The 15,540-nt window shown below is 55.8% G+C and overlaps 2 protein-coding genes across 2 annotated transcripts; both read left to right on the top strand.

The window, feature by feature from the left end:
• Positions 1-1,701: 1,701 nt before the first annotated feature.
• Positions 1,702-9,198, top strand: LOC307066910 (kallikrein-15-like; the record flags this gene model as incomplete). Its single annotated transcript, XM_079724130.1, is given in 11 exon segments — positions 1,702-1,770; positions 2,748-2,878; positions 2,962-3,035; positions 4,060-4,162; positions 4,319-4,429; positions 5,505-5,649; positions 5,851-6,002; positions 6,260-6,340; positions 6,342-6,550; positions 6,672-6,803; positions 9,014-9,198. Coding segments are annotated over 11 exon segments (1,392 nt in total).
• Positions 9,199-10,848: 1,650 nt separating this feature from the next.
• On the top strand, positions 10,849-15,436 carry KLK1 (kallikrein 1; the record flags this gene model as incomplete). Its single annotated transcript, XM_079723087.1, has 5 exons — positions 10,849-10,960; positions 12,739-12,898; positions 14,147-14,433; positions 14,580-14,716; positions 15,281-15,436. The coding sequence occupies exons 1-5, from the start codon at positions 10,915-10,917 to the stop codon at positions 15,434-15,436; spliced, it is 786 nt and encodes a 261-aa protein (XP_079579213.1). The 5' UTR covers positions 10,849-10,914.
• Positions 15,437-15,540: the final 104 nt, after the last annotated feature.

Raw genomic sequence — 15,540 nt, 5'->3', positions numbered from 1 at the left:
CCCCAATCATGCAGCCTCTTCCTATATATGTGATGGGCCAGAAACAGGGAGAAACTATTCTTATAATAGGTCCCATCTTTCACTGGGTGACCTGAGGTCAGTATCTCCTTCTACTTGTGCCTCCTCATTATTTAAACAAGCCACGATAGACTCTAGACAATTTCCCAGGGCCCTCTATGGTCCTGAGACACTGGAAAACAAACTTAAATTCCCAAAGCTTTGGGTCATCTTAATGATGATCTCCAGTCTCCAGAAAACAGAATCCAGATTTCAAGCCTCAGGATGCAGAACGAAGACTGCAAGATCCAGAATAAAGACTCTAGGCTCCCAGTCTTTAAAGTCATGCTCTAGAGTCAGGAGTCTAGGAATCTCAGAATCATGGAACCCTCTCTCCTAGTCCAGTCGCTTAAATACACAATGCAGTTTTGGGGTTTTTTTTGGGGGGGGTGGTTTTTTTTTTTTTTTTGGCTGCACAAGGTCTTAGTTGCAGCAGGTGAACTCTTAGTTGCGGCATGCATGCGGGATCTAGTTCCCTGACCAGGGATCGAACCCAGGCCCCCTGCATTGGGAGCTCAGAGTCTTACCCACTGGACCACGAGGGAAGTCCCCACAATGCAGATTTGAAACTCCATACTTCACATTCCAAAGTCAATCCATGAACCCTCAGAGTCTAGACCCAGACTCTAGAGTCCAGGCCCCATAACTCAAAATCCAAAATCTATCATTCGTATTCCAGGCCCCAAAACCTCAAGTCCTAGCTAGATTCCAAACATCAGACTCCAGATTCTTGGTCTGGACTCTAGATTCAGAGGCCCTGGATCTAGAATCCAAGACTGAGACCTGTCACTCAAAGGCCAGGATCCAGATTCCAGACCCAAACTCCTGAAGTCACATTCCAAAATCCACTCCCGACTTCAGGTCATGAGTGCCCGATTCTAGGCCCCAAACTCAGAATTCAGAATTGGAGATCCAGAATCAAAGATGAAGAATCCAAGATCCAGAATCCAAAATTGGGAGGTTCAGACTCCAAGATCCAGAATTGGGGATATATATCCAGAATCCAAGGTCCAGAATTGGATATCCAGACCCCGAATCCACTGTCCAGAATCAGAGATCCAAGATCCAGAATCCAGAAGAGAGGGTTCAGAATCCAGAATCAGGGATTCAGAATTGGGGGATCCTGGTCCAGCTCCAGAATCCAAGATCCAGACCCCTAATCCAGGCACAAGAAGTATGACTCTAGAATCCAGTTTCTACACTCCAGACCCCAAATTCCAGGTTACATGCTCCAGACTCCTGGTTCTGTATTTTGATCTCCTCCAATTTTCTGCTCTTGCCCTACTGTCTCCTCCGCCTTGACAAACTGCCCTTGGTAGGGAAATTCCTCCTCCTAGACTCAGACAAAAGCTTCAGCCTAATAAATGCTCGGTAGGTCTTGTCCCCCACCCCACCAGCCTCTTAGGCATCTCTGCCTGTAAACCTGACTCTCAGCCACTTCCCACCTCACCCTATCCCCCTCCCCCAAGACCCGGGTGGGGCTGGGAGCTTATAAATTCAGGCATTCATGTGCCTGTTCGCTTTCTTCTGGCTTCCAAGCTACCCCAGATGCTGCTGGAGGATCTGGAGGGGGTGAGATCTTTGAGATGGGGCAGGGGGTTTGGAGTGAGGAGAGACACAGGTGTTCCCTGGTCTAGGGGAGACATGGGATGCCCTGGTTCCAGGGAGCAGACATGGACTGCCCTGACGGATTTGCATGTCAAGGGCACCTGGGTAGGTCCATGTGTTCTTTGCTGAGGCACTGAGTTGAGCCTGAACCAAGAAAATGTCCTGGAGATGCAAGAGGGAGCTGCAGTGGTGAGGTGGGGGAGGGCATGGAGTAAATCAGGAGGACGTCTTCTAAAGCACTTGTACCAGAGCCAGGAACAAGCTCAGGAGTTATCATGCGTACAGGTCAGCTCAGCACAATCTCCCAGAGGCCTCCTGTGTGCCTGGCCCCTGGCTGGGTAGTGCTGGGGACACAGAGAAGACCTGACCTGAACATTCCTGGGGATGGAACCAGAACAGGCACTATAGGACCCAGAAGAGATACCTGTTAGGTATCAGGGTCTCCCGGAAGAGGTGAGGGCTGCGCCTCAGAGGACAAATAGGAATTTGGAAGATGTGGGGGGAAAGGGTTTTAATTCGAGCCCAAAGCTTGCCTGGCTCTGGGCAGTGCTGGGGATCCAGAGTCTAGTCAGGCTGGGCTTGACGTCAGCGAGTTCTTGGTCTGGAAGGGGAGGCAGACACCACTGACTCAGGGAGGTCAGAAAAGGCCTCCAGGAGGAAGTGGACCTTGAAGGGACTGGCATACCTGGGAAGGAGGAACAGCCTGAACAAAAGTGTGGAGGCATGAAATTGCAAGAAGGAAAATGGGAAGAAATAGCCTAGATGAGCAAGGTCATGAGAGACCCGGCCAGAGGGGCTAGAAGGGGGGAAGCCACTCATGGCCTCGCCAGTGAGGCCGGGGGACTGGGACTTTATCCTGGGGGTGCCAGGGGTCTGTGAGAGCTGTGAGTGGAAAAGGGACCTGGTCAGCTCCGGGTGTAGGGGGGTCCTGTGGAGCCATGTAGGGGTACAGGCTGTGAGGGGTGTGGGACTTGAGTGAGGAGGACCCAAGAGGCCAGGTAAGAGGCTGGTATGGGGTTTGGGGAAAGAATGTATCCTGAGCCAAAGCTCTGGGGTAAGTGGATGGTGTTGGGCTCTGCCAGGCTGTGGGTGTACCTGGGAGCCTGTCCCAGTGCCTGGAGAAACAGCAGACCCTGGGGAGATGGGGAGCCCGGGAGGAAGAGCAGGTTGGGGTGGGGAACAAGGATGGTGAAAAGGGGTTTCTTAAGAGCAGGTGGGATGAGTTTGTGCCTGGAGAGACCCAGGTGGGGGCAGGAGGGTCCGACCTCACACCCGCTCGCTCTCTCCCCTCCCCAGACATCAGCAGAGCCCTGGCCCCTCCTTCGCAATGTGGCTTCTCCTCACCTTCTCCTTCCTGCTGACGTCTGCAGGTGAGGTGGGCCCAGGTCAGGTCCGGGTCTGTAGCAGTGCAGTGCCACCTAATCCCCACCCCCCGCAGCCTATCTGGGTCCTGCAATCTGCCAGCGCCTCCCCCACTGGGGGACCATCTGATGATCCTTCCCCCACACCCACCTCAGCCACGTGCTGACATCCCTGGGTCCTCACGCTACCCCAAGAGCTGTCAGGGGCCTGGGGCTGCTCTGGAGTCCCCATGACAGTGAACATGGCCCTTGGGTGACACAGACGTGAGTTCGAGTCCTAGGGCTGCCCCTTCCTTGCTGTGTGACCTTGAGGAAATTATTTCACCTTTCTGGTCCTTCAGTGCCTTCTTTAGAAGACAGCACCTACCTGCAACAACAATGGTAAGGGCTCAATAGCACGATGTAGGTAAAGCTTATACTAAGCCTTGAATACATGTTGGGAAGCTCAAGAACACAGACTCTGGGTTCAAATCCTGCCTCTGCCACTTTCAGGTTACTTAACGTCTCTGTGACTCAGGTTCCCTAACTGTACCATGGAGATAACCACAGATGCTCCCTTATAGGGGTGCTGTGAGGATTCAATTTGGTCCCGGCCCAGGGTACCGCCCTGTAAAGGTGTGTTAGCATTGCTGGGCACTTGGTATATTCCAGGCACAGTGCTCAGCACTCATCTAATCCTCTGTGGCTCAGAGAGGGGCCGCCACTAGGTCAAGGTCACCCCAGGTGGCAGGAGAGCTCCAGACCGTGTTCAGCCACCACCCGTGGAGGAATTAACTGTAACCTGATGCCTCTACCCTGGAGAAGTTGAAGGTGGACTTTTATTAACCCCCCCACATGACCCTCACTTCTGGGGGCCCCTCAGACCTCCCCCCTGCTGCCAGCCTCCCCTCAGGCTCTCCCTGTGCTCTTTCCTCCCTGCCCCCCACCTGCCCGCTGCACCCAGCTAGGGCCTCCGCCCTCCTCCAGCTTGGACTGGCCAGGGGCGGCCTCAGCGCCCAGCTGTTCAACCCACACCCTCTGTCCTTCTCTGTAGGACGACCCCACCCTTCCCTTGTTAAGCCCCTTGTCCGCCACATCCGCGTTCCCCCCGCCTTGCCAGGGCCCTTGGCCCAGTTCCTGACCTTGGCAGGTAGAGTGTGAGCATTTGGTGTGGCTGTGCAAATCTTGCCCCATTGTAGGTGTCTGTGTGCCTGGCTGTGACCTTGAGGGGACATATCCACATTGCCCGGTGTAGGGGGTCACGGTCCTATGATCTTGACGCATCTCTGTGCATGTCCTTGTGCGTGGTGCAGTGTGGGCAAAGGGAGTGTGTGTGTGTGCAAAATCCTTTGTGTCTACATCCTGCCCACATGTCTGAACCAGGTCCCCAACTGTGAAACTCAGTTAGTGACCCTGAACGCCAAGTGAGTGACTTGGGGGCTGATCTAGAGATGGATAAATATGTCCTGACCTGGCTGCCTGTGTCTTGAGCAATGTGTCTTTGACCTTGAATGCCACCTTTGTGTCCCATGTTTCCCTGGGTCTGATCTAGTGGGTCCACATCTGAGCTCTGGCCCTCTGGGTCAGTTTTATAACTTTGAATCTCCACAAAGTGACTTGGGAATGAATAACAGTTTTGACCTTGACAATCTTTACCTGGGTCTGCACATACGTCTGGCTTACTTTGGCTACATTTGTGTCCACAACCTGAACATCCACACATATGTCTACATAAATAAATCTATATGTCCTTTGTTTAAAATAACTAATATTTTTTAAGCAGTTACAATATGCCAGGCATCATATACACACTCTCTCACCCTCTCTCTCTCTGTCTTGCTCTCTTTCCCATTTAATTCTTACAACAATCCCATTATACAGATGAGGAAATAGAGGCACAGAAAAGTCCGTTTGCTCAAAATCTCACAGATAATATGTTTGGATCCAGGATTTTTTACTCTATCACTTCAGATTTAACCACGATACTATAGACCCATGTTGGTGACAAGTCTTTTGGGACCTGAGTGTGTATTGGTGTCTCTCCCTGTGTACCCTTATTAAGGACCTCATCCTGTTGTTCAGACCCCGTGTGCAAGTGTGCAAATCTGTGACCTAGTATATGCAGATCCACGCTGGAGACTGTAAATTTAGGTCTGAGCTTCTATGTCAAACCTGTGCCTGTGAATGTGTGTGTGTGTGCACATATACACACACATGCTCATGCCTTAAGTATCCTATTCACATGCACATATGAAGTTCTGTGCTGTGATTCTTGAAGCGGCAACCCATGTACGTGCAAATGAATTTCAGCTGACAGTGCTGTCCGTATCAGTTCCTAAGTTTGGAAGACTGGTTGTGCCTGTATGTTTGCCCATGACCTTGTGTGGCTACATCTGTGTCCTTGTAAGATACCGCATTTGGCTGAGATGTACAGACTCTGGGGCCAAGAATGTGTGTCACACAGATTGAGTGGCCAAACCCTTTTGGTGTCTGTGACAGCTCGGTGACCTTGAATGGCTGGTTCCAAGTGACCATCTGTCTGGACCTGTATCCATTGTCCTTGTCTCTACACCCAACCCCAGAGGACTGCCTGCCCTCTGGTCCTCTCCCTGTCCTCTCTCTCCTGGAGTCCTATAGCAAACGAGTGGGGGCTGAGGGCAGAGGGACAGTCCTGGAGAAAACAAGCAGCAGTTGTAAAAGCTAGAGAGAAGGCGGTGCTTAAAAATCAACAGCAGGGACATCTTAAGAAGTTGGGGAAAGGCAACAGGTGGAAAAGGTGTAGTGAGGTCAGGGTGCAAGGGAGAGGGCTCTGTCCTCGGGGACCTTCCTCTGGCTCCTCTCTCAGTGGCCCAGGAGGGGTGATGAGTGTGCGCCCCGCCCCCAGCCATGGCAGGTGGCCCTCTTCGAGCATGGACGCTTTAACTGCGGTGGTTCCCTCGTCTCCCTGCACTGGGTGTTCTCTGCAGCCCACTGCCAAACACGCTATGAAGGCTTAGGGTCCTGAGGGGGCGTGCCGGGAGGGTCTAGGGATCATGGATTCTGAGGAAAAGAGCTGGAGCCTGGGGATTGAGCGCCAGGTGTGTGCATGACTTTGGCACCTTGGTCTCTAAGAGGCAGAGGCTGAAACGATTGGCTTCGGGGCCTTGCGGAAAGGCTGATGGGATCTCCAGATTCCCAGAGGCTCAGGGGCCCCAAAGCTGCCCACCCTTTGATCTTTCTGTCCACTCCTCACTCCACTTGCGGCTAACCACTAGCCCGCACAGCTCCGTGAGAGTGCGCTTAGGCGAGTACAATCTGTGCCAACGCGATGGCCCAGAGCAACTGCGGGCTGTTTCTCTCTGTCCCACATGCGCATTACGAAGCGCAGAGCCACCGTCACGATATCCTGTTACTGCGTCTAACCCGGCCCGCATGCGTCTCTACCAAACTGCCCCGGGTCCCGCTGCCCACGCGCTGCCCCCAGCCCAGCGAGGCCTGTGTGGTGTCTGGCTGGGGCTTGGTGTCTGACAACAAGCCTGGGGCCACACGGAGCCCAGTGTCACAAGGTGCATGGAAACATGGAACTGGATGTCAGGCCTCGAGGACTGTATTGTCCAGGGCTCTTGGGCGGAGGGAACAAGGGCCTGAAATTTTATGGATTCGCTCTGACTCTACCGTCCGCCCCAGTGAGACTCCCAGGTACGCTGCATTGTGCCAACATCAGCATTATCTGGGCCACATCTTGTAACGAGGACCATGCAGGGCGCCTGGTGAACACGACGCTGCGTGCGGGCGTGGAGGGCGGAGGCACGGACTCCCGTGAGGTCAGAGCTGCCAGGGAGCCATGGAAGGAGGGGGAAGAGAGGGGAACGGGACTGGGAGTCGGAATGGGGCAGGGTTTTGCTTGCTTTGGGCCACAGAAGATGCTGAGGAGCGTTTTCGGGGATGGAGGGGGGGGCAGTTAGAATGGGGGTGAGGTTGGAGTTGGGGTTAGAGAGGCAATGGGGGGGCTTGTGTCTGGGGTTAGAGAGGCAATGGGGGGGCTTGTGTCTGGGGTTAGAGAGGCAATGGGGGGGCTTGTGTCTGGGGTTAGGGAGGCAATGGGGGGGCTTGTGTCTGGGGTTAGGGAGGCAATGGGGGGGCTTGTGTCTGGGGTTAGGGAGGCAATGGGGGGGCTTGTGTCTGGGGTTAGGGAGGCAATGGGGGGGCTTGTGTCTGGGGTTAGGGAGGCAATGGGGGGGCTTGTGTCTGGGGTTAGAGAGGCAATGGGGGGGCTTGTGTCTGGGGTTAGGGAGGCAATGGGGGGGCTTGTGTCTGGGGTTAGGGAGGCAATGGGGGGGCTTGTGTCTGGGGTTAGAGAGGCAATGGGGGGGCTTGTGTCTGGGGTTAGGGAGGCAATGGGGGGGCTTGTGTCTGGGGTTAGGGAGGCAATGGGGGGGCTTGTGTCTGGGGTTAGGGAGGCAATGGGGGGGCTTGTGTCTGGGGTTAGAGAGGCAATGGGGGGGCTTGTGTCTGGGGTTAGGGAGGCAATGGGGGGGCTTGTGTCTGGGGTTAGAGAGGCAATGGGGGGGCTTGTGTCTGGGGTTAGGGAGGCAATGGGGGGGCTTGTGTCTGGGGTTAGGGAGGCAATGGGGGGGCTTGTGTCTGGGGTTAGAGAGGCAATGGGGGGGCTTGTGTCTGGGGTTAGAGAGGCAATGGGGGGGCTTGTGTCTGGGGTTAGAGAGGCAATGGGGGGGCTTGTGTCTGGGGTTAGGGAGGCAATGGGGGGGCTTGTGTCTGGGGTTAGGGAGGCAATGGGGGGGCTTGTGTCTGGGGTTAGAGAGGCAATGGGGGGGCTTGTGTCTGGGGTTAGGGAGGCAATGGGGGGGCTTGTGTCTGGGGTTAGAGAGGCAATGGGGGGGCTTGTGTCTGGGGTTAGGGAGGCAATGGGGGGGCTTGTGTCTGGGGTTAGAGAGGCAATGGGGGGGCTTGTGTCTGGGGTTAGAGAGGCAATGGGGGGGCTTGTGTCTGGGGTTAGGGAGGCAATGGGGGGGCTTGTGTCTGGGGTTAGAGAGGCAATGGGGGGGCTTGTGTCTGGGGTTAGAGAGGCAATGGGGGGGCTTGTGTCTGGGGTTAGAGAGGCAATGGGGGGGCTTGTGTCTGGGGTTAGGGAGGCAATGGGGGGGCTTGTGTCTGGGGTTAGGGAGGCAATGGGGGGGCTTGTGTCTGGGGTTAGGGAGGCAATGGGGGGGCTTGTGTCTGGGGTTAGAGAGGCAATGGGGGGGCTTGTGTCTGGGGTTAGAGAGGCAATGGGGGGGCTTGTGTCTGGGGTTAGAGAGGCAATGGGGGGGCTTGTGTCTGGGGTTAGGGAGGCAATGGGGGGGCTTGTGTCTGGGGTTAGGGAGGCAATGGGGGGGGCTTGTGTCTGGGGTTAGGGAGGCAATGGGGGGGCTTGTGTCTGGGGTTAGAGAGGCAATGGGGGGGCTTGTGTCTGGGGTTAGAGAGGCAATGGGGGGGCTTGTGTCTGGGGTTAGGGAGGCAATGGGGGGGCTTGTGTCTGGGGTTAGAGAGGCAATGGGGGGGCTTGTGTCTGGGGTTAGGGAGGCAATGGGGGGGCTTGTGTCTGGGGAGGACGGTGCAGTTCGGGACGGCCTGGGCTGCCGTTGAGGATGGGTACAAGTTTGGTTTGATCTCAGATGGGAAATATGTCAGGGTTGAACTGGGGATGGGGGTAAATTTCGTTTGGGAGGCAAGAGACATGATGATCGCGGCTGGGTTGTGTTGGAATGAGGATGGTCGTGGGTTAGGTTAGATTCTGAATGGGAAGATGTGGGGGTCAGGTTGGGTTGTGGTTGTGGTTGTGGGGAGGTGGGATTGGGCGTGGGCTGTATTGAGCTGTGTTGGCCTGGGGTGGGGCTGGATTGATTTGGATTAAACTGGGTTGTACTGACTTGAGTTGGAGTGGGTTGGCCTGGGGTGGGGGTGGATTGGGTTTTGATTGAGATTCTGAGTGGTGTTTAGAATGGGGATGGGGGCACTGGGTCCAGAAGGTTCCCACTCAATCTTCCCCTTCTCCCTACACGGTGACTACGGGGGACCCCTGGTCTGTGGGGATGTCCTGCAGGGCATTGTGTCCTGGGGTGATGTCCCCTGTGACACAACCACCAAGCCCAGTGTCTATACCAAAGTCTGCAGCGACTTGGAGTGGATCAAAGAAACCATGAAGAGGAATTGACTATTCTGGCCCACGACCTGTGTCCCTGACTACACAGAAGCCCCCATGGCTGGCCAGCAGCCCCATCTTGACCAGGAACAGAACTGGGCCATCCCCCAAGACCCCATCCAAGTCCCAGAGGTTAGCCAAGGACTTGCCCACCTGAGACCAGAGCTGGTGCTCCAGGTCACCCGTTTGATACCGGCATAACAGAAAACACCTTTGCAAGTTTCTCTGTGGAAGTTTCTGCAACTTACTTCTGGGGATGAAGGGAAATGGGGGCCACAGACTGGGTGGGGAACTCACAGCCACTACATGCTCCTGTTCACCCGCTGCCCTGACGTTCATTCAGCATCTAGGACCAGCTATTTCATCTTGAGCAAAAGACCCAACCCCAAGTCAGCCTCGGTTTCCCCCATCTCGTATTGCTTTCCTCAGAGGGTTGCTGTGAGAATTAAATGAGGTGATTCATATGAACTGACTTGAATCGTGCCTGGCACTGAGAAAATACTCTGTATTTCGGCACCCCAGTGAAAGTACGCAGCACACACTAGATGCTCAAGAATGACTTCATTTTCTTCAAGATCTAGTTCTAGGCTTCCTGGTAGCCATGGCAAAAAGGCAAAAACTCTCCTTTCCTTAGGCAGGTTCCTGACCTACAGCAGAGGTTGGGCCCCCATGAGCTGCTTTGATTTTACTGAAGAGCCAAGAGAATGGGTTGGAAACCTTAGAAATGGATTGGGTTTATCACGGAGGCTGCAGGAATCTAGTTCCTGACCCCAAAAATGGGATTTTTCAAGGTCACTGAACGTCAAGGCACAGGAACCTGGCTCCTGAGACCTAAATAGTTTATGGAGGGGAGGGTGGATTGGAATTTGCAGAGATGATCTCTTGACCCTGCAAGGCAGGAGTCCAGAATCTTTGAGACTTTGGAGGACATGACCTTGAGCACCCAGATTTGGGGAACGAGGGGGAGGTGGGTATTGCGGCCCAACATTGTTTGGGGGGGGGGCGTTAGATGTTGAAATGCTAGGAAATTTACACTGGGAACCATTGAAACTTCATATTCCTGCATCTGGGGATGCTAGGATTTGGTGAGGGGTGCCTAAGATTTTATTATGAAAGAAAGAGTAGATTTAGGGGCCTGGATCCCAAATCTAGGAGTGCAAGAGGCAGGGCATTCTGAAAGCAAAGGCTTACATTTCAGGGGGTTCTAGAAGCTGAGAAGCTGGTATCTTTGGCTAGAAGTGGTGCAGGGAGAAAGGAATCAGAGCCCCACTGCGGGTATTTGAGGGTATATTGGGTCTTGGGGGTACGTAGCCTTACTTGGGGTGAAGGTATATGGCGTTTTGTGCTGGAGGTCAATGGTTCGTCCACCTTTGCTGCTTCTGCTCCCACCTGCCCTACCTCCACCTCCCCTCACTGGCTCGGTCCCCAGGAGCAAGGTCTCAGGAACTCCAGGCCCTGCCCTGTCTGGCTTCAGGCCCCAGGAATGCTTCCAGTGCGACTGAGGGCCTGCAGAGCCACAGCTGCTCCCTCTCCCGCCCCTTCCACAAGCTCTGGGTGTGGGAGAGGGTTGTCCGGCCCCCAGGAAGCAGAGGCAGGGCCTTGGCCAGCATCTGGGTGCCAGCAGGGCAGGGGTGGGGCCCTGGGGGAGTGAGGGCTTTAAAAGCCTCCATAGGGAGGCTCCCCAGCTCCAAGCTCACCGCCTGCCTGCCCCTGGACACCTCTGTCATCATGTGCTTCCCGGTTCTGTGCCTTGCCCTGTCCCTGGCAGGGACTGGTGAGACAGTGGGGAGGATGTGGGAGGGCGGTTGGGCCCCGATTCTCTTGCTGTCCCCGGCCCCGCTCCATTACTCCTTGCCCTCCCACATGGCACCGCAGCCTGCACCCCTGCGACCCAGTCTAGCCCAGACCAGGACACCAGGCTCTCTCTTATCTCTCCCAGCTCCACCCTAAAATCCAACCTGACCCCCTCCTCAGTGTCACCTTGCTCTGCACTAGGTCCCTGCTCCCTCGGGAATATTATTCCCTCGGGAATAATCAGACTTTTCTCCTCTTCCCCACTCAGATCCCTGCCCCCATCCACTTTACTAAAGGGGCAGATCCTGGGCCATCTCTGTCTCTCTCTTCCAAGGAGCCCCCCCAAACCCATCCGATTCTGGGACCCTAATCACCCCCTCCTATCCCTAGTTCTCTATGGCCCAGTGGTCCGGCTCTTGAGGCCCCAAATCCTACCACACCCTGGTGATTTTCCCCATCCAGCTGTCAGCTCTCAACTAGCTCCTTCAGTCCTGACATCTGGTCCCCCGCCATCCCCCAGGACCCCAAATTTCACTAGACACCTATGCTTTTTCAAAAACAGACTTTCTGGTCCGTGACTAGGTAGGCCTCCCATCTGGTATCGGGGGGTGGGTTCTGCAAATGTCGCTTCCTCACCTCTTTGCTCCAGAACCCGCATCCCACAGCCCCAGCCTTTTCCCCCCAGGAAAAACATCCAGGACCCACAATCACATGCTCCTTTCCTTGGAGAATTTCCATCCTTCCCCAAGCTCCAGCCTTTTACCACCCAGAATCCGTCCTGTGCAGCTCTGGTTTTCTGGGAACCCGCCCACCAGGACCCCAACACGGACCTGCCCAGCCCAGCTGTCCTGCCCTAGGTATCCCAACATCTGATTCTGAAATCCCACATCAAGTGAGTTCTCTCTGTGTTCCCACAGCTGTTTGGCCCCTGAGATGCCTCCTCCTCCATTCCTGTCCTGGCACTGCTCCCAAGAAAACCCCAGAACCCTCCAGTAGCCTCAGACCATGAACCCCAACCCCGTGAGAATCACCCGATCCCAGAATGACTGTTATTCCATGCTCCTTTCTCCTGAGCTCTCTCCCAGTCTGACCCCAACCTGGTCCCGGGGCGCTCGCTCTTGTTAGAATGCCATTCCTAGATCACAGGACCCCTTTCCCAGCCTAATCCTTTCATTCATTCTTTGATCTGGAACCCCATATCTCCCAGCCCCAATCCAGGACCCCCCAAATTCCCCAGATGCTCTTCTTGGCCCCTCTAACCTAATGCCCAGATCTGCATTCTTTCCGGAAGCCCAAAAGCTCAACCCAAGCCCTAACCATTTCATCAGCCTGAGAGCCCCTTAATCCTCCAAATCCTTCCTCCTGCAGCCTCTGACCTCATCTCTTGGTGCCTCTATCCTTGGTTTCCCCTCTCAGAACCCATAGCCTCCTGTCCCGCAGTCCAAGAACCCAAATCACCCAACCCCCTCACCAGATGCCTGCTCCAGATGCTGTCTTGCTGTTCCCTACCCTAATCCCGGGGGTCAGCTCTGCACTCGGCGTAGTCTCCACACCCAGGACCAGCCACCAACCCACAATCCCAGGGATGGCTCCAGAATTCCAGGCCCTTCCCAACGCCCCTGGCCCAGGTTCAGACCCCCAGCTCTGGTCCTCTACCCCCATGAACCTCCAATCACACAGCTCAGCTCCCTCTCCTAGCCCAGTCTCTTAGCCCCATTGCTAACTCCACCCGACCTGACCCAGCACCCCCATCCACAGGTGCTGTGCCCCCTATCCAGTCCCGGATCATAGGAGGCCATGAGTGTAAGAAGCATTCCCAGCCCTGGCAGGTGGCTCTGTACCATTTCAGCAGCTTCCAGTGTGGAGGTGTCCTGGTGGCCCCCCAGTGGGTGCTCACAGCTGCTCACTGCATGAGCGAGTGCGTAGGGGGCAGGGGATCTGGAGAGGGGGGCACTGTCCCCTCGGATAACCTCAGGGGAGGCTGGGGGACCTGAGGCAGAGAGGGAAGGTTGTGGTCCAGGGTCACAAGGAGAGGGGCAGGGCTGGGACGGGATGACCCCAGGGAAGCCCTCTCCGTGGTTGCCTGGGTCTCTTGGGTCTGTCCTGTTGTCTCTCTTTCTGTGTCTGCCTCTGTCCTATCTCTGTGTGTGTCTCAGTAACTGGCTCTGCTGTGGGTCTCCCTGTGTGACTATGATTGGTGTCTCTCTCCCTCTCTTCTGTCTCCATTTCTCTGTGTCTCTCCCTGTCTCTGTCCATCTCAAGTGTCTGCTGCCATCTCTGTCACCTATGTCTCATCCTCCATCTCTCTGCCCTCTCTCTCTGTCTCTCTCTGGGTCTCTGCCTCACTCCCTCTCCCATCACTACTGAGCACACCTCCACCCCAGAGAAATGGAAGAGATTATCCATCCCTGGGCAGCCCCTCGCTCCAGGCCAATCATCCACTCCAGGCGGACGCAGAGAAGGTCTAGTGTCAGCTGGAGCTGGGTGGGGGCAGCGGAGGGAAGAAGGAAGGAGGAGGAAGGAGAAGAGGAGAGAGGGAGCTGGGGCAGGAAGGGGACGCCGACCTTGGGCTGGGGGCCAGGCCACCCGCCTGCTGGGGAACCAGCCCCGCAGCCCCAGCTGCGGCTGAGCTGGTCGCCCCGCCCCCTCCCCGCCCCTCCCCCGCCCCCTCCTGTGCTCCTCCGCTTTCTCTCCCTCTCTCTCACCCCTTTGCCTCCTCTGCCTCTATTTCTCATTCTCTCTTCTTCCTTCCTCCTCCCTTCCTCACTTGGTCCGTTTCTCACTCTCCTGCCTCGTTCTGTTTTTTCCCTCCCTGCCTCTTTTTTTAGTCTGTTCTTCACGGTCTCTGTCTCTTCCTCCTCCTGTCTCCTATGCGCTCCCTCTATCTCCCTGCCTCCCCTCCATCCTTCCCACCCTCTCTACTGTTCTAAGCTCTTCTTTGACTCCATTTCAGTCTGTCTCTGTCTGTGACGTTGTCACATTCTTTCATCTAGTTACTCGCAGTCTCTCTGTTTGCTGTGACTCGGTATCTTCCCTCGGTCTCTCTCTCCCTCTCTCCCCCTCTCTCCCCCCTTCCTGTTTCTCTTTCTCATTTCGGACCCTTCCTCGTGCCCTCCCTTTCTACCTCCTCTCTCATTCTCATCGTCTCCATCCTCTCCTTCACCAGCAATTACCAGCTCTGGCTGGGTCGCCACAACCTGTTTGAGGACGAAGACACAGCCCAGTTTGCCCGTGTCAGTAAGGACTTTCCACACCCCGATTTCGACCTGAGCCTCCTGGAGAACGACGCCCTCTCCCCAGGGGAGGACTACAGCCATGACCTCATGCTGCTCCGCCTGGAGAGGCCCGTCCAGATCACAGAGGATGTGCAGGTCCTGGAGCTGCCCACCGAGGAACCCCGACTGGGGAGCACCTGCTATGCCTCTGGCTGGGGCAGCATCGAACCAGATAAGTGTATGCCAGGGCCACACCGTGCAGCCTGGAGCCCAGGCACCTGGGTGTAAGGGAGGAGGGGGCTGGGGACCTGGACTCCGGAGTCTGGGGGAGGAGGGCGGCGGGGGTGGGGTCTGGCCACAGCCGTGTTTCTCCCTGGCCTGTAGTCATTTACCCAGATGATCTCCAGTGTGTGAACCTTACTGTCCTGTCCAATGAGGTGTGTGCCAATGCCCACCCCGAGAAGGTGACAGAGTTCATGCTGTGTGCTGGACACCTGGAGGGCGGCAAGGACACCTGCGTGGTGAGCCAGCCTGTCCCCCGGAGCCTTGAAGTGCTGGGGGAGGGCACTCAGATTCTGGACTGGGGTTCAGAGCTAGGCAGGCATCTGTCTCCATAGCTTCCCAGCTGTAGCTCTCTGCCCCCTTTCCTTCCTGTATCCCCCTCCCGGTATCCTGCACATAATAGTTCACCTGTTCCTCTAACACATGCTTACTGTCCAGTCAGAGAAAGCTTCTCCGGAGAGGTGACATCTGGCATGAGCCCTGAGGGTGGGAGTGTCCTATAGATGGGTCCTCCCCACTGATCTGTCTGCAGGGACCATCCTCCTCCTGGATCCTCCCCCCCAACCCCGGGGAAGAAACTGGACCCTGAGGTCCCATCCCCATTGGCAGGACCCGAGCCACTGTCCCCTCCCTCTGTTGGAATCCCCGCTCATGTTCTTCTGGGAGTGGACTCTGGAGACAATTGTCTCTTTCCCCAGAGATGGGGAGTCGCTGTCTGGATCTGTGCACCCAGGTCCAAGTGCTGGAGCCCCCCAGGCCCAGCTAACCTCTCCCACACTCTCCCCCTCCCCCTTGTGCTGTAGGGTGACTCAGGGGGCCCGCTGATCTGCGAGGGTATGTTTCAGGGAATCACGTCATGGGGCCACATCCCGTGTGGTGCCCCCAATAAGCCCTCCGTCTACACCAGAGTGATTTTGTATGTGGATTGGATCAAGAAGACCATGGCTGACAACCCCTGAATGCCCCCGCCCTGTCCCTTACCCCGAGTAAAATCGAATATGCATCAATTCCTGGTGTCATTTGGCCTTCCAGATGCTAGACACCTGGGAACTCGGGACCCATC

The sequence above is a fragment of the Hyperoodon ampullatus genome (genome assembly GCF_949752795.1).
Source record: "Hyperoodon ampullatus genome assembly, chromosome: 18".
In the NCBI taxonomy this organism is placed as follows: Eukaryota; Metazoa; Chordata; class Mammalia; order Artiodactyla; family Ziphiidae; genus Hyperoodon; species Hyperoodon ampullatus.
This window is presented reverse-complemented; position numbering and strand designations above follow the sequence as displayed.